General features: G+C 34.7%; 1 protein-coding gene across 1 annotated transcript; it reads right to left on the bottom strand.

Moving 5' to 3' along the window:
* Positions 1-19,861: 19,861 nt before the first annotated feature.
* LOC142628868 (uncharacterized) lies at positions 19,862-22,123 on the bottom strand. The gene is made up of 3 exons (XM_075802903.1): positions 20,523-22,123; positions 20,247-20,432; positions 19,862-20,087 (listed from the first exon to the last, which is right to left on the bottom strand). Exons 1-3 carry the CDS (start codon positions 22,121-22,123, stop codon positions 19,862-19,864), a joined length of 2,013 nt encoding a protein of 670 aa, XP_075659018.1.
* Positions 22,124-23,401: the final 1,278 nt, after the last annotated feature.

The raw sequence follows: 23,401 nt of genomic DNA, 5'->3' as shown, positions 1-23,401 counted from the left end.
ACAAAATCTCATAAGTAGTGTTCGCACTTTAGACAACTATTATGGTCTAGTACCTGATGCTGATATTGTGTGTAATAGTATTTGTTAGGATTAGTGTCTCGATCATGGAAATGAAGATTTTTAGTTGGTATGTTGATATGTTTTAAGAGTTAAAACATATTGAACTGGACTGTGTGAGATTTATTATTCTTCCAATGACTGTCAAATGAATAATAAACTCACAACTTATATTTGCATGAACTCTTAATCTTGAGAGAATAATGGACTTGATCATGAGATGTAAGTTGCTTTGATATATCAAGAGTGAGATCTAGAGTAACGGTCAAAACCTCAGTATGTTGGGTAACCACATTTAGTGTTGATGGAACATATATTCTCAAGATGGAATTCGTAGTCTCTTAACGGAGATACAAAATATTCTCTTGAGATAAATTTAATGGGATTGTTATTCAGAGAGTTAGATCTAACCACTTTAGTAAGGAGTTACTAAAGTATATATATTTATGGAATTGGATTTCATAAATATATAATGAATAACTTCAAAGGATTAAACCTAGTACTCAAGGAATTAAGATGTAGTAATTTACAAAGTGGCAGTCTTCTTTCATGACTTTGTATTACTACGAATATTTTATGAAGGGGTTGCATGTACAATAAAGTCTTGGGATATAATTTATAAATAAGGCATAGAGTGCAACTATATTTATAATCCCCAAAAGGAAATTAGTAGAGTTGAATAACTCAACACGGATCTAACCATATCTAAAAGAGTCATATTCCTTCTTTTTGCTACACCATTTTGTTGTGGAGTTCCAAGTGCAGTCAACTGGGATATAATCCCATTTTCAGTCAAGTAATCCTTGAAATCCCCAAGAAGGTATTCGCCACCACGATCAAATCGAATGACCTTTATGTGTTTACCTAATTTATTCTCAACTTCAGCCCTAAACTCTTTGAACTTTTCAAAAGCTTCGGACTTCTGTTTCATTAGGTATACATAACCAAATCTAGAGTAATCATCAGTGAAGGTAATGAAATACTCATAGCCATCTCTTGCTTAGATTGACATAGGACCACATACATTTGAATGTACTAATTCTAGCAACTCTTGGGCTCTTCTACTTTTTGCATTAAAAGTTCGTTTGGTCATTTTACCCTCCAAACAAGATTCACAAACTAGAAAACCATCAAAGTCCATGGGCCCTAAGAGTCCATCTTTGATAATATTTGAATGTTGTTTGAATTAATATGACCCAAATATAAGTGCCAAAGATATGCATCACTTGTAGAAGGAAACTTTCTCTTTAATAATTTTACATGAGAGTTATTATCTAGTTCATAATTGTATAATTCATGCTTATCAAGAGTTAAAATATAAAGATCACCTACAATATTGCCAAAACAAATAAACATTTTATCCTTTTTTATTACAACATTGTCTTTTAGGATAACATAATATCCATGTTTACCTAAATAAGTTGTAGAAATTAAATTCCAACAAACATTAGGTACATACAAACAGTCTTTTAATATTAAAACTCTAGATTCAAAACATAAATTAAACACTCCAATAGCTACAACTGGAATCTTGCTCCTATCAGCCAAGGTAAGAAACATTTCCCCTTCATTCAACTTTCTGGTCTCTTGAAACCCTTGCAAAGATTTACAGATATGATTAGCACAACCTGAATCCACACACCAAGAATCTGTGGGATTCTGTACCAAACATGTTTCAAGAAGGATTGTACTTTTCATACCTTTATTCTTGGCAACCTTAAATTTGGACAATTCCTCTTCCAATGTCCTTTCTCACCACAATGGAAATACTTTCCTTTGGTTTTCTTTCCTTTGTTGGCAACTCCTAAGGCAACTTGTTTACCATCTTTCTTGGCAAAGTTCTTCTTCTTCTTCTTCTTCTTCTTCTTCTTCTTCTTCTTCTTTTTACCCTTGCCTTTCGACTTAGGTTGAGAAGTAGAAACTTCAGCCATATTGGCATCAACACTAGAAGTACTAAGGATGCATTCCGCCGCTACCAACTCATTCATTAATTCAGACAATGAATAAACATTTTTGTTCATATTATGGTTAAGTCTGAATTCCTTAAATAATTCTAGTAGTGACTGGGGTATCATTTCCACTTGGGATTCTCCATCAATATCGGCACCTAAAACTTCCAATGTATTCAGATTAGAGATCATCCTAAGACAATGCTCCCTCACTAAAGTACCTTCAGCCATTTTGGTATTATAAATATGCCTCATAGTTTCTTGCCTTGCAAAGTGGCCTTGCTCACCAAACATCTCCTTCAGACTTAGCATTATGTCCGAAGCTAGTTCTACATCCTACATTTGATGTTGTAGAACATTTGAAATAGATGCTAGGATATAGCACTTAGCCATCTCATTAGATTTGTGCCAACGATCATATCACTGTTTTTCCTCAAAAGGAGCATCTAATGATGGAAAGCTAGGACGTGGTTGAGTAAACACATATTTGTGCTCTTTAGCAGTAAGAGCAATGTCTAAATTTCATTTCTAGTCAACATAGTTGGATCAAGTCAATTTGTTTTGATTAAGAATAGCAACAAGTGGGCTAAATGATGCCATGATTTAAATCTGAAAATAACCAACATGAATATAAAAAGTAAACTAGACATTATCTATTTAGCATATAAACATATAGTATAGAACCTAATAAAACCATAATATAAAATATGCAACGACAACCCAATCCCATATACAATATCCCTTAGCATAGAGTGAATATTAAATACTATGATTGATTAAGAATTATTCTCATTATTAGTGTTATCATGATAACTCTTATCAAACACTAATAATATGTCGTTTTACATTTAGCCTCTAAGTAATAATAGTAAGAACTCAGCATAGAGAATACTATAATACTTAGTCTAGTGTATACCATTGTCTAGAATCATGTGTAGCCACATTTCATCTCCATTAACAGGTTTATTTTGTAGTACCATGATACAAAACACCATCCGCATGGAATGCTAAGCTCAAGGCTGAGACAAGGTGTTTGATCAAACCACTATAAACTAGGTAGTTCAATCTTGTAGCACCATGAAATAAATACTCTCCACATGGAATGCTAAGCTCGAAGCAAAGACAAAGTATATATTTCATACTACTATGAACAGACAATGAAGGCCGTGAGATACAACCCTTGTATCTTTCTCCCACTAGATATTTTGAATTAAAGGTTTTTAAGATCAAGAACCATAATAATGCTAGAAACCTTGAAAACATAATTCTAATCTCATTAGGAATAAATTTTATCAAACGAATACTTTAATCCTAGCGTTAATATATATAAATATATAAACAAATTTGCATATAAACCCATATATATGGATGTAGAATCCGTATGTGTGTGTGTGTATATATATATATATATATATATGTTTGTGTGTGTGTGTGTGTGTGTGTGTATACATACATATATATACGGATTCTACATCCAAGGCAATATGTCCAATCGGTGCAATGTCAAAGTGCATGCACATGACCGTTATTTCACTTAGATTCAATAACCAAAGCCAAGCGCACTTGACAATTACATCTAACAATTTTATATATCCTTGGCCATAAAGAATTAGCATATACAAGATGGCCATCAAGCCAATAACTTTCAATTAACACATGCAAAATGGCCATCAAGGCTATAAATATTAAATTGTCTTTTAAAGCCAAGCGGTGCAAGAAAGTCCAAGTAGTGCAATCGGTGCAAAACTGTTACATTCAATAACTAACATATCCTTACAACTATTAAGACACGGCACTATTCAATAAGTATTGTGGCTTGGTGCACACACACACACACACATATATATATATATAAATCATCTAGAAGTTTATGGAAATTCAATCTATATATCACATAAATGAATCATGGCATATGAATTCCAACCCTAATAACATTAATTCATAAAACCATGATTATCAAACCATGTCTATAGAAAAGAACACGTTCAAGGACACAATAATGTAGAAAATTTTACTGCAGAAAATTAAAACACCAAGATAACGGTTTTCTTAAATTCTAAAAACCAATCACATGTTATACAATCATGATATGAAAACCTGGCTCCGATACCAATTGTTGGTAAATCTGGTTTTGTATCTCATACAAAACACACAGCGAAAGTAACAAACATGGATCTATTTCATTCGTGATTGATAACATGCACTATGTAAATTTCAGAATTTAAGAGCAAGATAGCGTACCTTGGTGTGGTGAAATTCAAAACAAAAGATTAGAAGTACTTGGGAATACTTTTAATCTTCACTCCAATTCCACTTTACGCTCAAGAAGTGTGGTCTCTCAATCAGTTTCCAAGGAAGAATAATCGAGTGGCTTCATTCTCACATACACACCATTTCACAATGATGTCTCTCTCTTTTTCTTAATAAAAAAATTATGTATGTTTCTCTCTTTATATCTAACTGATTATCTAATTGGGCTGGCCTATTGGGCCTTTCCAATTCAGCTTTATTGTGTGGCTTGGAGTGAGAACAAAAGGGACCAATAAGACACTAGCTCCAATGGGCCTTGAGATTTTCTGTCAACTCTTGACAAGTCCAAAATTACCATTAATTATATTTAATACCACTATATAAATATAATTATACTATAGACCTTATTAATAAATTATATCCCAATACTTTATTATACATGCAACCACTTCATAAAATATTTGTAGTAATACAAAGTCATGAATGTAGACTGCCACTTTGAAGATTACTACATCTTAATCCTTGAGTACCCGGTTTAATCCATTAAGTTATTCATCATATATTTATGAAATTCAATTTCATAAATATATATACTTTAGTATCTCCTTACTAAAGTGGTTAGGCCTAACACTCTGAATAACCAAACTTATTAAACTTGTCTCAAGGAAATATTTTATATTTCCGTTAAGAGATTATGAATTTCATCTTGAGAATATATGTTCCATCAACACTAAATGTGGCTGCCCAATATATTAAGGTTTTGATCATGACTTTAGATCTCACTCCTGATATATCAAAGCAACATACATCTCATGATCAGGTCCATTATTCTCTCAGAATTAAGAGTTCATGCAAATAGAAGTCATGAGATTTATTATTTATTTGATAATCGTTAGGAGAATAATAAATCTCACAGCGGTCTAATTCAATATGTCTTAACTCTTAAAACATATCAACATATCAACTAGAAGTCTCCACTTTCATGATCAAGACAAATCATTTTAGTTGATATGTTATAGTCTTCGCAGATGAAATACCCAATTTTATCACTGACTACAAATTATAATTCTAAGTTTACAATGAACTTATGATTTATATCTTCTGTGACTTTTCACATAAATCACATACTATGCATTTCATGGACTATATGATAATGTCCAAATATTCATGTTACCATTATTTTAGATAATAATAAAAACAACTTTATTAATCATAACATTAAGTCATAGATAATGTCATACATAGCATCATACAATAGTATTTAAGGGCACACATCCTAACAGTCGAGCCCTTTGAAAGTTTTCTTATGGAAGTACTTGTTCTTCTTGAATCTTCTACAAGCCTTGTAAAGCTGGAAACTTGCAAATTCTCAAGATAAGGCCGATAATCATACAGCATACCCGCGATACAAACATCCACTAGCTTTTCCTCCTCCATAGGGTCATAGCATAACAACAAAAGGTCTCTAAACTTGCAAATATACCCTAGCAACCCTTTAAATACCCTTTGCTTTTCATGTTGCAAATTTGACAACATGAGCTTTTCTTCCAAAGTAAAGAACTTTTTCATGAACTGCATTGCTAGGTCGTTCCAACTAAGGACCGACCTTGGTCCAAGTCTAGTGTACCAAGCAAAGGTACGGCCTTCTAATGACTTAGAGAACTCCCTGAGCCTCAACTCATGGTCATGGGAGTGAGCTATCACTACATCTACATATTGCCTAATGTGCTCTCTAGTATTCCTTGCTATGCCATCATACTTGGGAAAGACGGCAGGAGTATAATTAACAGTGTAAGGCTTTTCAGCTATCTCTTTAGAATAGGGAGGTCTAGTATCAACATAAACAGTACTCTCCATTTTCTTGGCTTCGAACAAAATAGCAGAAATATCCTCCTTGGTCAGGTAAGGAGATCCCTAAGGACCTTGACCACCTTGGGGGGCTTGAGGTATGGATGTCTTCTGATGTAAAGATTGGAACTCTGCCCACATGGCAACCTAAGAATGCTGAAGGTCTTTAATGGCAGCCGCAATATTCCTGTTCTCAGGCTAACTAGCCTCACCAGAGGACTCTATGCCTTCAGAATGCATGGCTATGTGATCTGCACTTGGTTCTGCTTGCTGGTTTTCACCCAAACCAATTAGTATCCCCGTAACTTTTTTCCTTGGAGGCATGGAGAAAGTGAAAGAAAAAAGAAGTATACAAATCAACAGAAAACTCACTTAAAAGGGGGATAACCAGAGATTCCCCAGTGAAGTCACCAAAAATGTACATGCAAATTAGATTTGATTTAGATTTGAGCTTATATAGGGAAATAAAATAAGTTATCTAACAATACATCTACATGTCAAAGCTTAGGAATGATAAAAGTACAAGCTTTGACATGACAAAGGTTAGATAAGAAGAAAGTGATAGCAAGAATGTAAAAAGGACACAAGATATATATGAAAAACCATAGTTTAAGCTCTATTAAGCTTTGTATTATGTGGGAAGAAGAGGTAACTCTTGTACAATAAGGGTGTTCTTCCTTAAAAAGAGAGACCTTGTTTTCTACCTTCCTATCTTATCAACTTTCTTCTCAAAACATCTACTTGGGTTCTTGCCCTTAAAATCCAGATGTAAATTCCTCTTATAATCTGAGGAATATGGCTAAGTACAAAATGATAAGCCAAAAATGTATTGACCCATTGTGATAAATTAACCAATTAATTAGCCAAGTGAATTAATTAGGTTCAATTACATGCAATGAGTGTGGTATCACAAACAAATCACCAAATAACTAAATATGCAGCGGAAACCCCACCAGGTGATTTTAAGGTCACCACTCTCGAAAATTCACTATTATCAAAACAAGCGGTTACAAGTAAAGGAATCCCAGTACCTTATATCAACCTACAGTTGAACCCTTACCCTAATACCCAATTGGACTTGTTCTGTAGTGACAATCTCTCCTTATATTGCACGGATCCCCGTACGTGACTAACCAAAATATGCGCGGATCCCAATACGCGACTTGATCACTAACTTGAGAAGGATGTTGGCTGCAAATTTCTTCAATTCATCACACGATGAAGATCATGAAGTTGATTGGTCACAAAATCCTATGGTGTACAAACACAGCAACTTCTTCAAGAACTAGGGCAAACTAGGTTTTCGGTCACACTTGTAGAATTATGCTCTTGTGCAATTGTGCTCTTTACTGTGTAACCGGATACGAACCTTAAAATAATCCTAATATATGTTTAGGTTTGTGAGAAAAGAAAGCCCAAACACATACTCAAGGATTGGATGAAAACAGTCTTGAAATACCGAGTTTCATAAACCTTGATAGATAGCCATTTGTCGAGCTAGCTGTTGAGTCACGAGCTTCAACAGCTTTTAAACCTCGATAGATACTAGCTATCGAGATTTAAAATCTAGAACTTCTTCACTTGATTCTTGAACAAACTTACATGGCTTTAACACTTGAACTTGAAACCTTGTTTCTTGAAGTATTAAACACATCATAAATGTACCCAATTACAAGTAATGTGCATTTTGTCAAAAGATTAACCAATACATAAAATGTTGACATATGTTCCTAACATCAAATCACATATATCCTAACACAAAGATATGTGTCAAGTCATCATTTTCTTATTTTGGACATTTTTACAGTTGTGATATTATTTGGTGACTAGAGGAGAAAGAATGCGCCAACGTGGCACTATGGCCTATAGGTAGGTGACTTTGCCACTGCTTGGGAAACAACCCTTGGACAATGAGAGAAACATCAAGAGTACTAGGAATGATACACGTATCTCTAAAGTGGAACATGCATTCAACCAATAAGGAGTGTTCTCATAGCTACTGAACTTAGAAAGTCACTATCTTCCCTTTTGTGAGTGCTTAGTACCATGTCAGTGAAGGAAATATGCATGTGCGCAGCGGAACAATAACGGATCTACTTCATTTATAAAAGTTAACATGTACTAAATAAGTTTCAGAACTTAAGAACAAGAGAGTGTACCTTGGAGCGGTGAATTTCAAAACTGAAAATCAAATCGCTTGGGAACACTTTCAATCTTCACTCCAATTCCACTAAGAATGTCAAAGTATCTAATACTTACATACACCACTTCACAATGGTGTTCTTTCAAAATTCTCTACAGAAAATTCTGTATGTTTTTCCCTTTGTGTCTAACCGATTATCTAATTGGACAAACCTTTTGGGCCTTTTCAATTGGGCTTAAGTGTGTGGCTTGGAGTGGGACCAAAAGGGACCAATAAGACACTAGCTCTAATGGGCCTTAGGTTTTTCTGTCAACTCTTGACAAGTCCAAAGTTACCATTAACTATATTTAATACCACTATATAAATATAGTTGCATTCTAGGCCTTATCTATAAATTATATCCCAAAATTTTATTATACATACAACCCCTTCATAAAATATTCGCAGTAACACAAAGTCATAAATGGAGACTGTCACTTTGTAAATTACTACATCTTATCCTTGAGTACTCGGTTTAATCCTTTAAGTTATTCATCATATATTTATGAAATCCAATCTCATAAATATATACTCTAGTAACTATTTACTAAAGTAGTTAGGCCTAACATTCGGAATAACAAACCCATTAAACTTATCTCAAGGGAATATTTTGTATCTCCATTAAGAGACTATGAATTCCGTCTTGAGAATATATGTTTCATCAACATTAAATGTGGTTTCCCAACATACTGAGGTTTTGACTGTAATTCTAGATCTCACTCCTGATATATCAAAGTAACCTACACCTTATGATCAAGTTCATTATTCTCTCAGGATTAAGAGTTCATGCAAATATAAGTCGTGAGTTTATTATTCATTTGACAGTCTTTAGGAGAATAATAAATCTCACACCAGTCCAGTTCAATATGTTTTAACTCTTAAAACATATCAACATATCAACTAGAAATCTCCATTTTCATGATCAAGACAAATCGTCTTAATTGATATGTTATAGTCTTCGCAGATGAAATGTCCAATTTCATCACCGACTACGAACTAAAATTCTGAGTTTACAAAGAACTTGTGATTTATATCTTCTATGATTTTTCACATAAATCACATACTATGCATCTCATGGACTATATGATAATGTCTCGATATTCATGTTACCATTATTTTAGATAATAGCAAAACAACTTTATTAAACACAACATTAAGTCATACATAATAAAATACATAGCATCATACAATAGGATTTAAGGGCACACATTCTAACAATCTCCCGCTTGTACTAAAGACTATTGTGCACTAATCTAACTCCCATCTCCTCCAAATGTGACTCGAAAGTCCTTTAGGGCAAGGCTTTGGTAAAGGGATCCGCTAGATTCTATGCACCATCAATCTTTGCTACTACCACATCTCCACGAGCAACAATGTCTCGAATGATGTGATACTTTCTCTCTATGTGCTTTCCTTTCTTGTGATTCCTTGAATCCTTGGATTGTGTAACCGCTCCACTATTGTCGCAGAACAATGTAATAGGAACTTACTCAATTCTCATAACACCAAGATCAAAAAGGAATTTCTTGAGCCAAATAGCCTCCTTTGCTGCTTCACAAGCAGCAACATACTCGGCTTCCATGGTGGAGTCCGCAATACAAGATTGCTTAACACTCCTCCAACTTATGGCTCCACCTCTCAAGGTGAAAACACATCCCGACGTGGATTTTTTGAAATCTAGATCCGACTGAAAATCCGAATCTGTATAGCCAATGGGAATCAAATCCTCACAACGGTAAACAAGCATATAATCCCTCATTCTCCTTAGATACTTGAGAATATGCTTTACAACTTGCTAATGTTTATGACCTGGATTTGATTGATATCGACTGACGATGCCAACTGAATAACAAATATCTAGTCTAGTACAAAGCATGACATACATGAGACTTCCCACAGCAGAAGCATAGGGAACTTGTCTCATCATGTTTTCTTCCTCTTGAGTTTTATGCCTTTGGTCATTAGACAGAGGAACTCCATGTCTAAAAGGAAGTAATCCTTTCTTGGAGTTTTGCATGCTAAACCGTTCTAGAACCTTATCTATATATCTAGCTTGTGACAAACCTAACATCCTATTCTTTCAATTTCGCCAAAGCTTGATCCCTAGAATATAGTTAGTTTCGCCCAAGTCTTTCATATCAAATTGGCTTGACAACCAAACTTTAACCGATGACATTACCCCTACATCATTTCCAATGAGTAGAATGTCATCTACATAAAGCACTAGGAACATTACTACTTTGTCTTGATGTCTTTTGTACACACATGGTTCATCAAGATTTTGTTCAAAACCAAGTGATTTGATTGCCTGATCAAATCTGATGTTCTATGACCTAGATGCTTGCTTAAGTCCATAAATGGACCTTTTCAACTTGCATACCATATGCTCCTGGTTCTTTGTTATGAAACCTTCTAGTTGCAACATATAGATTTCTTCTTCAAGATTGCCATTAAGAAATGCAGTCTTGACATCCATTTGCCAAATCTCATAATCATAATGAGCAGCAATGGATAAGAGAATTTTGATAAACTTAAGCATGACTACTGGAGAAAAAGTTTCATTATAGTCAATGCCTTCTTTTTGTGTATACCATTTCACCACAAGTCTTGCTTTAAAGGTTTCAACCTTTCCATCTATCATTTTCTTCCTTTTGTAAACCCATTTGCAACCAACAGGTTTAATGCCATCAAGTCCCTCTACAAGATCTCAAACTTGATTGGAATACATGGAATCTAATTTAGATTTCATAGCTTGGACCCAATGATGTGCATCTATATCATTCATTGCTTTATCTTAAGTGTAGGGATCCGATTCAGCTTCTTCTGAGATAGCTTCATAAGTTTCTCCCAAACCTATGAATCTCACAGGAGGCTGAACAATTCTCCCACTACGATGAGGCACTTGTGTACTAGACATCTCATGAAAAGTATCTTGTGGTGTATCCAATACATCCACATCATCCCTAGTTTCATCCATTGGTTGTTTAACTACAGGGTCATTCACTTCAGCCAAGACAACTCTACTTCTAGGAGTAAAATTATTCATGTAGTCATTTTCCAAGAATTTGGCATTTATGCTAACAAACACTTTATTATCCTTGTGACTATAGAATAAACCTCCAACTGTTCCTTTTGGATACCCCACAAAGAAAACCACTTCTGTTTTAGACTGTAACTTGTCAAACTTTCCTTTTAACACATGTGCTGGACAACCCCAAATATGGAAATGTCTCATACTAGGCTTACGCCTATTCCACAACTCTACAAGTGCTTTAAGAACAGACTTCGAAGGTACTAAATTCAGAAGATACATTGCAGTACATAAGGCATATCCCCAAAAAGAAATTGGTAGAATTGAATAACTCATCATGGATCTAACCATATCTAAAAGAGTCCTATTCCTTCTTTCTGCTCCACCATTTTGTTGTGGAGTTCCAAGTGCAGTCAATTGGGATATAATCCAATTTTCAGTCAAGTAATCCTTAAAATCACCAAGAAGGTATTCGCCACCTCGATTAGATTGAATGGCCTTTATGCGTTTACCCAATTGATTCTCAACTTCAGCCCTAAACTCTTTGAACTTGTCAAAAGCTTCGAACTTTCGTTTTATTAGGTACACATAACCAAATCTAGAGTAATCATCAGTAAAGGTGATGAAATACTCATAACCACCTCTTGCTTGGATTGACATAAGACCATATACATCTGAATGTACTGGTTCTAGCAAATCTTGAGCTCTTCTACCTTTTGCATTAAAAGGTCGTTTGACCATTTTCCCTTTCAAACAAGATTCACAAACTGAAAATTCATCAAAGTCCATGGACCCCAAGAGTCCATCTTTGATAAGTCTTTGAATTCTGTTTGAATTGATATGACCTAAACGCAAGTGCCAAAGATATGCTTTACTAGTAGAAGGAAACTTTCTCTTTAATGATTTCACATGTGAATTATTATCTAATTCAGAATTATATAATTCATGCTTATTAGGAGTTAAAATATTAAGACCATCTACAATATTGCTAGAACAGATAAATATTTTATCCTTCTTTATTACAACATTGTCTTTCAGGATAATACAATACCCATGTTAACCTAAATAAGTTGCAGAAATTAAATTCCTACGAACATTAGGTACAAATAGACAGTCTTCCAATATTAAAACCCTACACTCAAAGCACAAATTAACAACACCAACAGCTACAACTGGAACTCTACTCCCATCCGCTAAGGTAATAAACAATTCTCCTTCATTCAACTTTCTGGTCTCTTGAAACCCCTGCAAAGAATTGCAGATATGATTTGTACAACCTGAATCCACACACCCGAAATCCGTGGGATTCTGTACCAAACATATTTCAAGAAGAAAGGAAGTTGTCATACCCTTGTTCTTAGCTGCCTTATGTTAGGATTAGTGCCCTTAAATTCTATTGTATGATGCTATGTATGTTATTATATATGACATTATGTATTACTTAATGTTGTGATTAATAAAGTTGTTTTATTATAATCTAAAATAATGGTAACATGAATATTCGGATATTATTATATGGTCCATGAGATGCATAGTATGTTATTTATGTGATTTAGTCACAGAAGATATAAGTCACAAGTTCTTTGTAAACTCAAAATTTTAGTTCGTAGTCGGTGATGAAATTGGGTGTTTCATCTGCAAAGACTATAACATATCAACTAAGATGATTTGTCTTGATCATGGAAGTGGAAACTTCTAGTTGATGTGTTGATATGTTTTAAGAGTTAAGACATATTGAACTGGATAACTGTGAGATTTATTATTCTCCTAACGACTGTTAATTAAATAATAAATCTCACGACTTTTATTTGCATGAACTCTTAATCCTGAGAGGATAATGGACCTAATCATAAAATGTAGGTTGCTTTGATATATCAGGAGTGAGATCTAAGGTAACGGTCAAAACCTCAGTATATTGGACAGCCACATTTAGTATTGATGGAACATGTATTTTCATGATGGAACATGTATTTTCAAGATGGAATTCATAGTCTCTTAACGGAGATATAAAATATTTCCTTGAGATAAGTTTAATGGGTTCAGTTATTCAAAGAGTTAAGCCTAACCACTTTGGTAAGAAGTTACTAAGTATATATTTATGAGATTGGATTTCATAAATATACGTTGAATAACTATAAAGGATTAAACCGGGTACTCAAGGATAAGATGTATTAATTTACAAAGTGACAGTCTATATTTATTACTTTGTATTACTACGAATATTTTATGAAGGGGTTGCATGTACAATAAAGTCTTGGCATATAATTTATAGATAAGGCTTAGAGTGCAACTATATTTATATAATGGTATTAAATATAGTTAATGGTTTCCTTGAACTTGTCAAGAGTTGACAGAAAAGCCCAAGGCCCATTAGAGCTAATGTCTTATTGAACCCTTTTGGTCCCACTCCAAGCCACATACATAAGCCCAATTGGAATGGCCCGAAAGGCCAGCTTAATTAGATAATCAGTTAGATACAAAGGGAGAAATACACAGAATTTTCTGTAGAGATTTTTGTATGAGACATATATGAGAGTAAGACATTCTATCATTCTCTCTTTGAAACTGATTGAGAGACCACACATCTTAGGCGTAAAGTGAAATTGGAGTGAAGATTAAAAGTATTCCCAAGTCCTTCCGATTTTTGTTTTGAAATTCACCACACCGAGGTACGCTCTCTTGTTCTTGAATTCTAAAACTTACATAGTGCATGTTATCGATTGTGAATGAAGTAGATCTATTAAATTTTCGCTGCATATGTTTTGTATGAGATGCAAACCATGTTTAATCTGACACCTTAAACTTTGGAAAATTTCTCTTCCAATGTCTTTTTTCACCACAATGGAAACACTTTCCTTTGAGCTTCTTTCCTTTGTCGGTAACTCGCAAGGCAATTTGTTTACCCTCTTGTTTAGCGAAGTCCTTCTTCTTCTTCTTCTTCTTCTTCTTCTTACCCTTGCCATTCGACTTAGGTTAAGAAGTAGAAGCTTCACCAACATTGGCTTCAACACTAGAAGTACCAAGGATGCCTCCCGCCTCTACCAATTCATTCATTAATTCAGACAAGGAATAAACCTTTTTGTTCATATTATAATTCAGTCTGAATTCCTTTAATAATTTCGGTAGTGACTGGAATATCATATCCACTTGGGATTCTCCATCAATATCGGCACCTAAAATCTCTAATGTATTCAAATTAGAGATCATTGTAAGACAATGCTCTCTCACTGGAGTACCTTTAGCCATTTTGGTATTGTAAATTTGTCTCATAGTTTTTTGCCTTGCTGAACGGCCTTGCTCACCAAACATCTCCTTCAGACTATGCATAATGTCCGAAGCAAGTTCTACATCCTGCATTTGATGCTGTAGAACATTTGAGATAGATGCTAAGATATAGTACTTGGCCATTTCATTAGATTTCTGCCAACAATCATATCGTTGTTTTTCCTCAAGAAGAGCATCTAATGAAAGAAAGCTAGGATATGGTTGAGTGAGCACATATTTGTGCTCTTCAGCTGTTAAAACAATGTCCAAATTTCTTTTCCAGTCAACATAGTTGGATCCAGTAAGTTTTTTTTAATTAAAAATAGAAACAAGTGGGCTAAATGATGCCATGTACAAATCTGAAAATAATAAACATGAATACAATAAGTAAACTGGACATTATCAATTTAGCATATAAACATATAGTATGGAACTTTAATAAAACCATAACATAATATATGCAACGACAACCCAATCTCATATTCAATATTCCTCAGCATAAAGTGAATATTAAATACTATGATTGATTGAGAATTATTCTCATTATTAGTGCTATCATGATAACTCTTATCAAACACTAATAATATGCCTTTTTTAAATTTAGCCTCCAAGTAATAATAGTAAGAACTCAGCATAGAGGATACTATAATACTTAGTCTAGTGTATACCATTGTCTAGAATCATGTGTACCCACATTTCATCCCTTTAACAGGTTTATTTTGCAGTGCCATGATAAAACACCCTCCGCATGGAGTGCAAAGCTCAAAACTAAGACAAGGCATCTGATCAAACCACTATAAACCAAGAAATCCAATCTTGTAGGACCATGAAATAAATACTCTCCGTATGGAATGCTAAGCTCTAGGCAAAGACAAAGTATATATTTCACACTACTATGAACCAACAATGGAGGTTGTGAGATGCAACCCTTGTATCTCTCTCCCACTAGATGTTTTAAGATAAAGGTTTTTAAATTTAAAACATGCATAAACTAATTACACATTGCTTTGCTCTTTATATATGTAAAAACACTTAGAAAAAAAAAAATTCTGAATCCACAGTCCTCGATCGATCCTTGACAGATTCTCGATCGATCGAGAATAAGTTACCATTAATTATATTTAATACCACTATATAAATATAGTTGCACTCTAGGCCTTATCTATAAATTATATTCCAAGACTTTATTATACATGCAACCCCTTCATAAAATATTCATAGTAACACAAAGTCATAAATGTAGACTGCCACTTTGTAAATTACTACATCTTATCCTTGAGTACCCGGTTTAATCCTTTAAGTTATTCATCATATATTTATGAAATCTAATCTCATAAATATATACTCTAGTAACTATTTACTAAAGTAGTTAGGCCTAACATTTTGAATAACAAACCCATTAAACTTATCTCAAGGGAATATTTTGTATCTCCGTTAAGAAACTATGAATTCCATCTTGAGAATATATGTTTCATCAACATTAAATGTGGTTGCCCAACATACTGAGGTTTTGACCGTAACTTTAGATCTCACTCCTGATATATCAAAGCAACCTACATCTCATGATCAAGTTCATTATTCTCTCAGGATTAAGAGTTCCTGCAAATATAAGTCGTGAGTTTATTATTCATATGACAGTCTTTAGGAGAATAATAAATCTCACATCGGTCTAGTTCAATATGTTTTAACTCTTAAAACATATCAACATATCAACTAGAAATCTCCATTTCCATGATCAAGACAAATCATCTTAGTTGATATGTTATAGTCTTCATAGATGAAATGCCTAATTTCATCACCGACTACAAACTAAAATTCTGAGTTTACAAAGAACTTGTGATTTATATCTTCTGTGACTTTTCACATAATCACATACTATGCATCTCATGGACTATATGATAATGTCCTGATATTCATGTTACAATTATTTTAGATAATAGCAAAACAACTTTATTAAACACAACATTAAGTCATACATAATGTCATACATAATAAAATACATAGCATCATATAATAGGATTTAAGGGCACACATTCTAACAGTCAGTGCATATCTTACTTCTTTCCTAAGGCAGTCAAGCCTTTGGCGCAGACCAAGGATAGGATTTTTTAGCCAACGCTTCATCTTCCTTTGCTCATAACCACTCCACGTGTACGGTCCAGATCCAACCACATATACAATCCCCCATGCCTTAGTTGGTCTAATGTACAACAATTAAGTAATTATTGTTGGGAAACAAGATTTTGCATCATATACAAAACAATATCGAAAAAGTAACCCAACGATCTACTTCATTCATAAGAGATAACATGCAACCATGAATTCTAAATCAAAGAATAGAAAATGTACCTTCATGGAATGAAGTTCAAAAACAAGAAGTATATAATATTTTAAGAACATCTTCAATCTTCATCCCAATTCCACCTAATGCCAAAAATGTGTGGTCTTTTAATGAGTTCTCCATACCTTCACTTCTATATTTTAACAGAAAAGTGGGTTCAAGAGAGATCAAAGGGAATATCATTTTCTCATCATTTAATTGTACACACATTTTATCTATCTAGGAAATTATTTTATTTAATAACTATTATTAAATATCCGACTAATTATCTAATTGAGATTTCCTTTTGAGCTATCTCAATTGGGCTTTACTATGTGGCTAGGGATGGAACCAAAAGGACAAACATGATTTTTGCTACAACAGCCTTCGTACTTTCAATTAATTCTTGACAAACCCAAAGTTGTTATAAATTATATAACAAGCTCCAATATGCAAATATAATTTCACTCTAGGCCTTCTTAATAAATTATATCCAAATAATTTTCAAAATAGCATTTGACCCCTCCATGACATAGCCATAGTGAAAAAAGTCATAATTCACTACTACTTTGTAATTCACTATTTTATTCCTTAATTCCCTAGTTTAATATTTTAGTTATTCATATATTTTATGTTAACCTATTTTATTAAATAAAAGCTTTAGTAACTCTTTCCTAAATGGCTGGCCAAGCACCTTGAACAAAAAGTTCCCATTAAACCTATCTCAAGAGATATTTTGTGTCGCTAGAAAAAGATTATGGATTCCATCATGAGAATATGTGTTCCCTAAGCACTATGTGTAGTTGCCCAACATATTAAGTTTTGACTATTAGATAAGATCTCACTCTTGATATATCAAAGAAACCTAAATTTATTGATCAGATTCACAATCCTCTCAGAATTGAGAGTACATTAAAATAGATGTCGTGAAATTTACTATTTCGATTACAATTGTTAATGGAATAATTAATCTCACAACGGTTCAATACAATGTGTATTACACACTTAAGACACAACAACAAATCAACTAGGAGTCTTCACTTCCATGATTTAAAGAAACCATCTTAGTTGACAAAATACGATATTGGTTACACTCAAAAAGAGAGTGTTTCATTGCAAAAAATGAGGATAATTTCTAATTGGACCCAATTTGCGTGACATTTAACCACTGATTTAGATATCATGGTCACATTTATAAAATTCTTTCAAAATTAGGGTCTCAATCAAGCATGGATAGTTTGAAGGCGAAGGAAAATTGTAAATGTGGTGAAATTTTTTGTTGAAAAAGTGTAATACACCATTTTGTTCATACTAATAACGTGTAACCTATGTTTTTTAGAGTTAATAATATTTAAATTTTTATAATGTGTAGAAAAATTATAGAAGAAAATAATAATTATAACATTCAACTTGTTTCATTATGAATGGAGGAAAGAGAAAACGGGAAAAAAAAATTTAAAACAAAAAGAAAATGTATATTTTTGTTCTACTTCAAACTTACTTATAAAGTAATAAAAGAAGCTGTTACTTTAGGTTGATATTGAGACGTGGATTCTTATTAGCCAAATGTGTGAAGAATGTTGTTGAATAAGAAACTTGTAAGTCGTAATTGAATCTTGTCTAAATTACTATAATTTTAAAATAAAAAAACAATCATTTTGAAATTGACCCATAAGTTTCAAATCATATCCGACATATGAAAAAAACAATTAGAAAAGTTAATACAAAGATCCAATTATAACTATCCAATTTCAACAAACAGACAAAGGTAATAAAAATTCTTTCCATAGAAAGCAGATCGTGATCTGACCAGAGATATCAAATTTAACTCTAGATTTTTTCTTGCCCCAATGCCAAGCATGCCCATTCCTATAAGTATTTCTAGTAGCATCTTCACGACCACGTAGCAAATTAAAAGCACAACAATTACAGTTTTCAGCTTCAGCACAACCCGAAACACGATGCAGAAAACATCATTTAACTTGCAAACTATCTTGGTCGTCTCTATGGTTCTCACATCTGGTTTCTCTCTCTCTCTGTCTCTCTCTCTCTCTCTCTCTCTCTCTCTCTCATGTGGAGCTAGATGTTTTTCATTTCTTTGTATAAGCTGACTAATAGGAGAACACTATTGTGCAGTCATGCTATTTTTGGACGTGCCAACAGTGGAAGCAATAAAATTTCGATGTCCTAGAATGATTAACTGCACCAGCGTGTGTCAAGGACTCAATAGCTGCTGTGTTGACGGTCAATGCATGTGTGAGGGTAGCAGTACTCCTATATGTCCACCTCCACCGCTAGCTGAGCTCAATGGAAAATTGAATTAAAGGAAACAACGATTGCCATTTCCTTTAAGAATATGTACGAAGAAGTTGACTGAATAAAAATAACCTTTAATTTACTTTTTCAATTACTCTTGAAAATGTGCTTGATTAAGTCTAGAATTAAGTAATTATTGCTAGGAAATATGATTTTTCAACACAAACAAAAAGAATACTGGGAAAGTAAACCAAGTATCTGTTGGAAAAATTAGTTTTGCATCTCATACAAAACCTATGAAGCACGGGTGCGGGTGCGGGTGCGGGACTCGGCAATTTTTGAAAAAGGTGGGTGCGGGTGCGGCGGGACTCGGCGATTAAAAAATTATTAAAAATATATTTATTTATATTTTTAATATATTACTAAGCATACTTTTTCACATTATATAAACATATACCAAATTTAAGAACAACAGTAGATAATAACTAAAACATGATGTTCATAAATTAAATACAACCCACAAGATTGAAACTAAAACATTTAAAGATGTTCAGAAATTAGAATACAACTCATAAGTTTGAAACTAAAACTAAATAAAAGACAATCAACAAGACAATCAAATCCCAACATCTTCATCATCAAGATCAATAGATTCACTTCGAACTTCACTTCGAACTTCACTTTCACTAGTAGTAGCACTAGTGCTAACATTCCCAATAACTATGGCCTCCAACTCGGCTCATCAAGAGTAAGGGTTGCACTCTCAAGAATTCAGCTCCTCCATGTATGTCGCTCTCATTCCAAGAGTCTCCTCCAATGTCCCACATCTTTGTTGCGGTATGTATGTACTCCGCATTGCGCCTTGACAAGAGTCGAAGATTAGAATGCACATATACCAAATCATCAGCACGTGCAGGAGCCATTTTGTTTCTTTTTAAGGAATGAATGAATTTGTATGTGCTCCAATTCCTCTCAGCACATGAGGATGAGCAAGGTTGTCCAAGAAGCTTAAGGGCAAGGGTTTGAAGAGTTGGAAATGCGGTACCATGGTATTGCCACCAATCCAAAGGTTGTAAGATCCACCTATACGTCAAGGCAGGCGGTGAAGGAAACCTCCCTCCTGAAAATGCTGCAAACTCAAACTTCACCACACTTAATTCATTCCCATCTTCAAAGTATCGATCTAAACACTTGCACCTTTCCATAGAAATTTCATAATCTCGATGTGGAGCAACGCGTTTTGGATTTTCCGAAAGCCATTCAATGGAGTAATACCTAGAGTTAAAGATTAAAAAACAAATATAAATAAAAGGTGTGTTTTACTAGAAAGGGGAACTAAAGAAAATAAAAAATAAATGTACTTACTTAGGATTTAAGGAATGAGCTAAGCAATGTAGTGGTGTACAGTTTTTAGTCCATCGATCAATGAGTATATCATACACCACACTCCAAAATGAGCAATGCTGATCATCTTCCAAGCCTTCGTGCCGATATATTGCTGCTTTCACCTTCTCTATCATTGAATCCCACATTTCATACATAAGATGAAGACAAGGCTTATCTGTGTCGGCCATTCGTAGCATATCATAAATAGGTGCTGTGAATTCAAGGATATAATCAATATTATCCCACCAAAGATCACTTAGAATCAGATCTTTCACTTTTTGAGCTTTTCCAACATCATCCTCCCTATAAGAAGCCCATTGGTCACTAATAGCCATGGCTTGAAGGCATCTTTTTATCAACTTCAACCTTTTTAGCATTACAACAACTGAAGCAAATCTAGTATCAGCAACTTGGAGCAGTTTTAATGGACAAAATTCATTAAACATTGCCAACCTCATTGAATGGTTCATGATAAAAACACGTATGAAGGATGCATCATCACCAATACGTGTAATCCAACTACATTCCTCATATGTAACTTCATTCTTTTCAGTGTTTTTTGCTGCACAAATATTCTTCAAAGCTAGATTGAGAGTGTGGACAACGCAGGGTGTCCAAAATATTTTAGGATACTCACTTTCAATAAGAGATCCGACCTTCATCACACTAGCATTATCGGTGATGACTTGGACAACTTTTTCATGTCCAATCTCTTTTATAGCATCCTTCAACACCCCAATATAATGTTTGTCTTTGAATTCACCTGACCCATCAATTGCCTTTATAAACCTTTGGACCCCCATCGATACGGCCATAATATTAATAAGAGGCCTCCTTTGTGGATCAGACCATCCATCAGAAACTATACTTACACCATGTTCAAGCCAAAAGTCCTTAATTGGTTTCAAAAGTCCTTCAACATGAGCTCTTTCTTTTTGCAAAAGTGTTGTTCTCAAAGCATTGTATCCAGGAGGAACATAACCCGGAATGCTATGAGTAGCAGCATATGCATAGGAATTACGATAATATGGGTTCCTTGCAAAGTTAAACGGAAGCCCAGCGGTGTAAAACATCCTAGCAATTGTACTATCCAACTCATGTCTAGCATTATTCTGGTATGCTTTCTCCAAAGTATTATTTACAGCCACCTTCCTCCTCTTACCATCAATCGGATTTGTACTATCACTCCTTTCATGTCTCCGAAATTGGGAAATAGGTATAGGCCCACGGCCTGGGGGAGGTGGGGGTAAGGGAATTTGACTTCTCCGTTCCCTCTCTAACTTATCATTCTCAACTTTATCATACATTTGCTGCATTTCCAGCCTATGACTCGGTGTCACCTTAGGGCACGGTTTAATTCCTTTATTAGGAATTTTTAACAAATGAGCCTTAACCCTAGAATAAGATCCCATATAAACTACACCACAATAATTGCACTTAAAATATGTGTTTCCCCCTGATTTAACAGATGCACCAGCAGGTTTTTCTACTTTAGTCACATACTGCCAAAGAGAAGATTCATCATTTGGCACTTCTTGATTAGACGAAGGTGAAGTTTCTGTGCTAGTAACTTCGTCCATTGCAAATTCAATAAATTGAATTTAACCTACAAATAATAACTATTAACTAAATAAATTTAGAATAAATCAAACCAAGTTCACAAATTCACAGTGTCACAGATTCATAGATTCACAGTTCATGATATTAACCAAGTTTACAGATTCACAAACTATTATTCTCAACTCAAACTATTATTTGATAACTATTAACTAAATAAAACTAAGAATTTGAAAGTGAAAGCTAAATCAAACTAAGATTCACAAATCACATTCACAAATCACAAACTAAGATTCACAAATCACATTCACAAATCACAAATCAAACTAAATCAAACTAAGATTGAAAGTGAAAGCTTTATTAATACCTGAGTTGAGACTTGAGAATGCGTGAGAGAGAGTTGAGAATGCGTGAAAGAGATTGAAACTTGAAACTTGAAAGTGAAGGCCGAAGGGTTGAAGCTTGAACAGGGGAGACGGAGAGAGTAAAGGCAGAGATGGAGGGCTGAAGCTTGAAGGCAACGACCAAGATGGAGGGCAGAGCACACAGCTCACGAGTGAGAGCGAGCACACAGCTGAGAGCGAGAGCAGAGAGGCAGAGAGGCAGAGAGCTATGAAATAATAAGAGCACGGATGAGATTTTTTTTAATTTGGTGAAGTGAGAATGTAGTGTTCTGTTTTGGCTGAAGTAGGTTTAGGTTTAGTTCATACGGTGCGTTTCGCACCTTTCTATTTTTTTTTTTTTTTAAATTTCGGCCTGAATCGGCCGTATCGGGCTGAACCGGAAATTTCGGCGGTTTCGCCCGATACGGCCGATACGGCCGATTCCGGCCGATTCGGCGAGATTCCGCCCAAGTCAGCGCGAATCGCGCCGAGTCCACGCCGCGTCGGCGCGAGTCGGCGGGAAAACCCATCTGCCACGTGGCCGACGCGGCCGGACGCCGCACCGACGCGCGAGCAGCGGCGTCCCTCGCGCGTCGGCGAGTCCCGCCGCGTCGGACGCGGGTGCGGCACCTCCGGTGCCGCGTCCGTGCATCCCAGTACAAAACACACAGCGGAAGCAACAATTACGAATCTACTTTATTCATGAGAAATAACATATAACCTTGAATTCTAGAACAAAGAATAGAAAGCGTACCTTGATGCAGTGAAGATCAAAACCAAGACTTGAGAATACCTTTAATCTTCATCTCAATTCCACATGGTGCCCTAGAAGTGTGGTCTCTCAATCAGTCTTTATGCACGTTGATTCTCAAAAGAAAAATTCTTTTTCTTCTCCTTGTAGAGAAAAACTGTTTTCTT

This window comes from Castanea sativa, chromosome 3 (assembly GCF_040712315.1).
Source record: "Castanea sativa cultivar Marrone di Chiusa Pesio chromosome 3, ASM4071231v1".
NCBI classification, from domain to species: Eukaryota; Viridiplantae; Streptophyta; class Magnoliopsida; order Fagales; family Fagaceae; genus Castanea; species Castanea sativa.
Note: the sequence above shows the minus strand (reverse complement) of the source record. Positions and strands in the feature narration are given on the sequence as shown.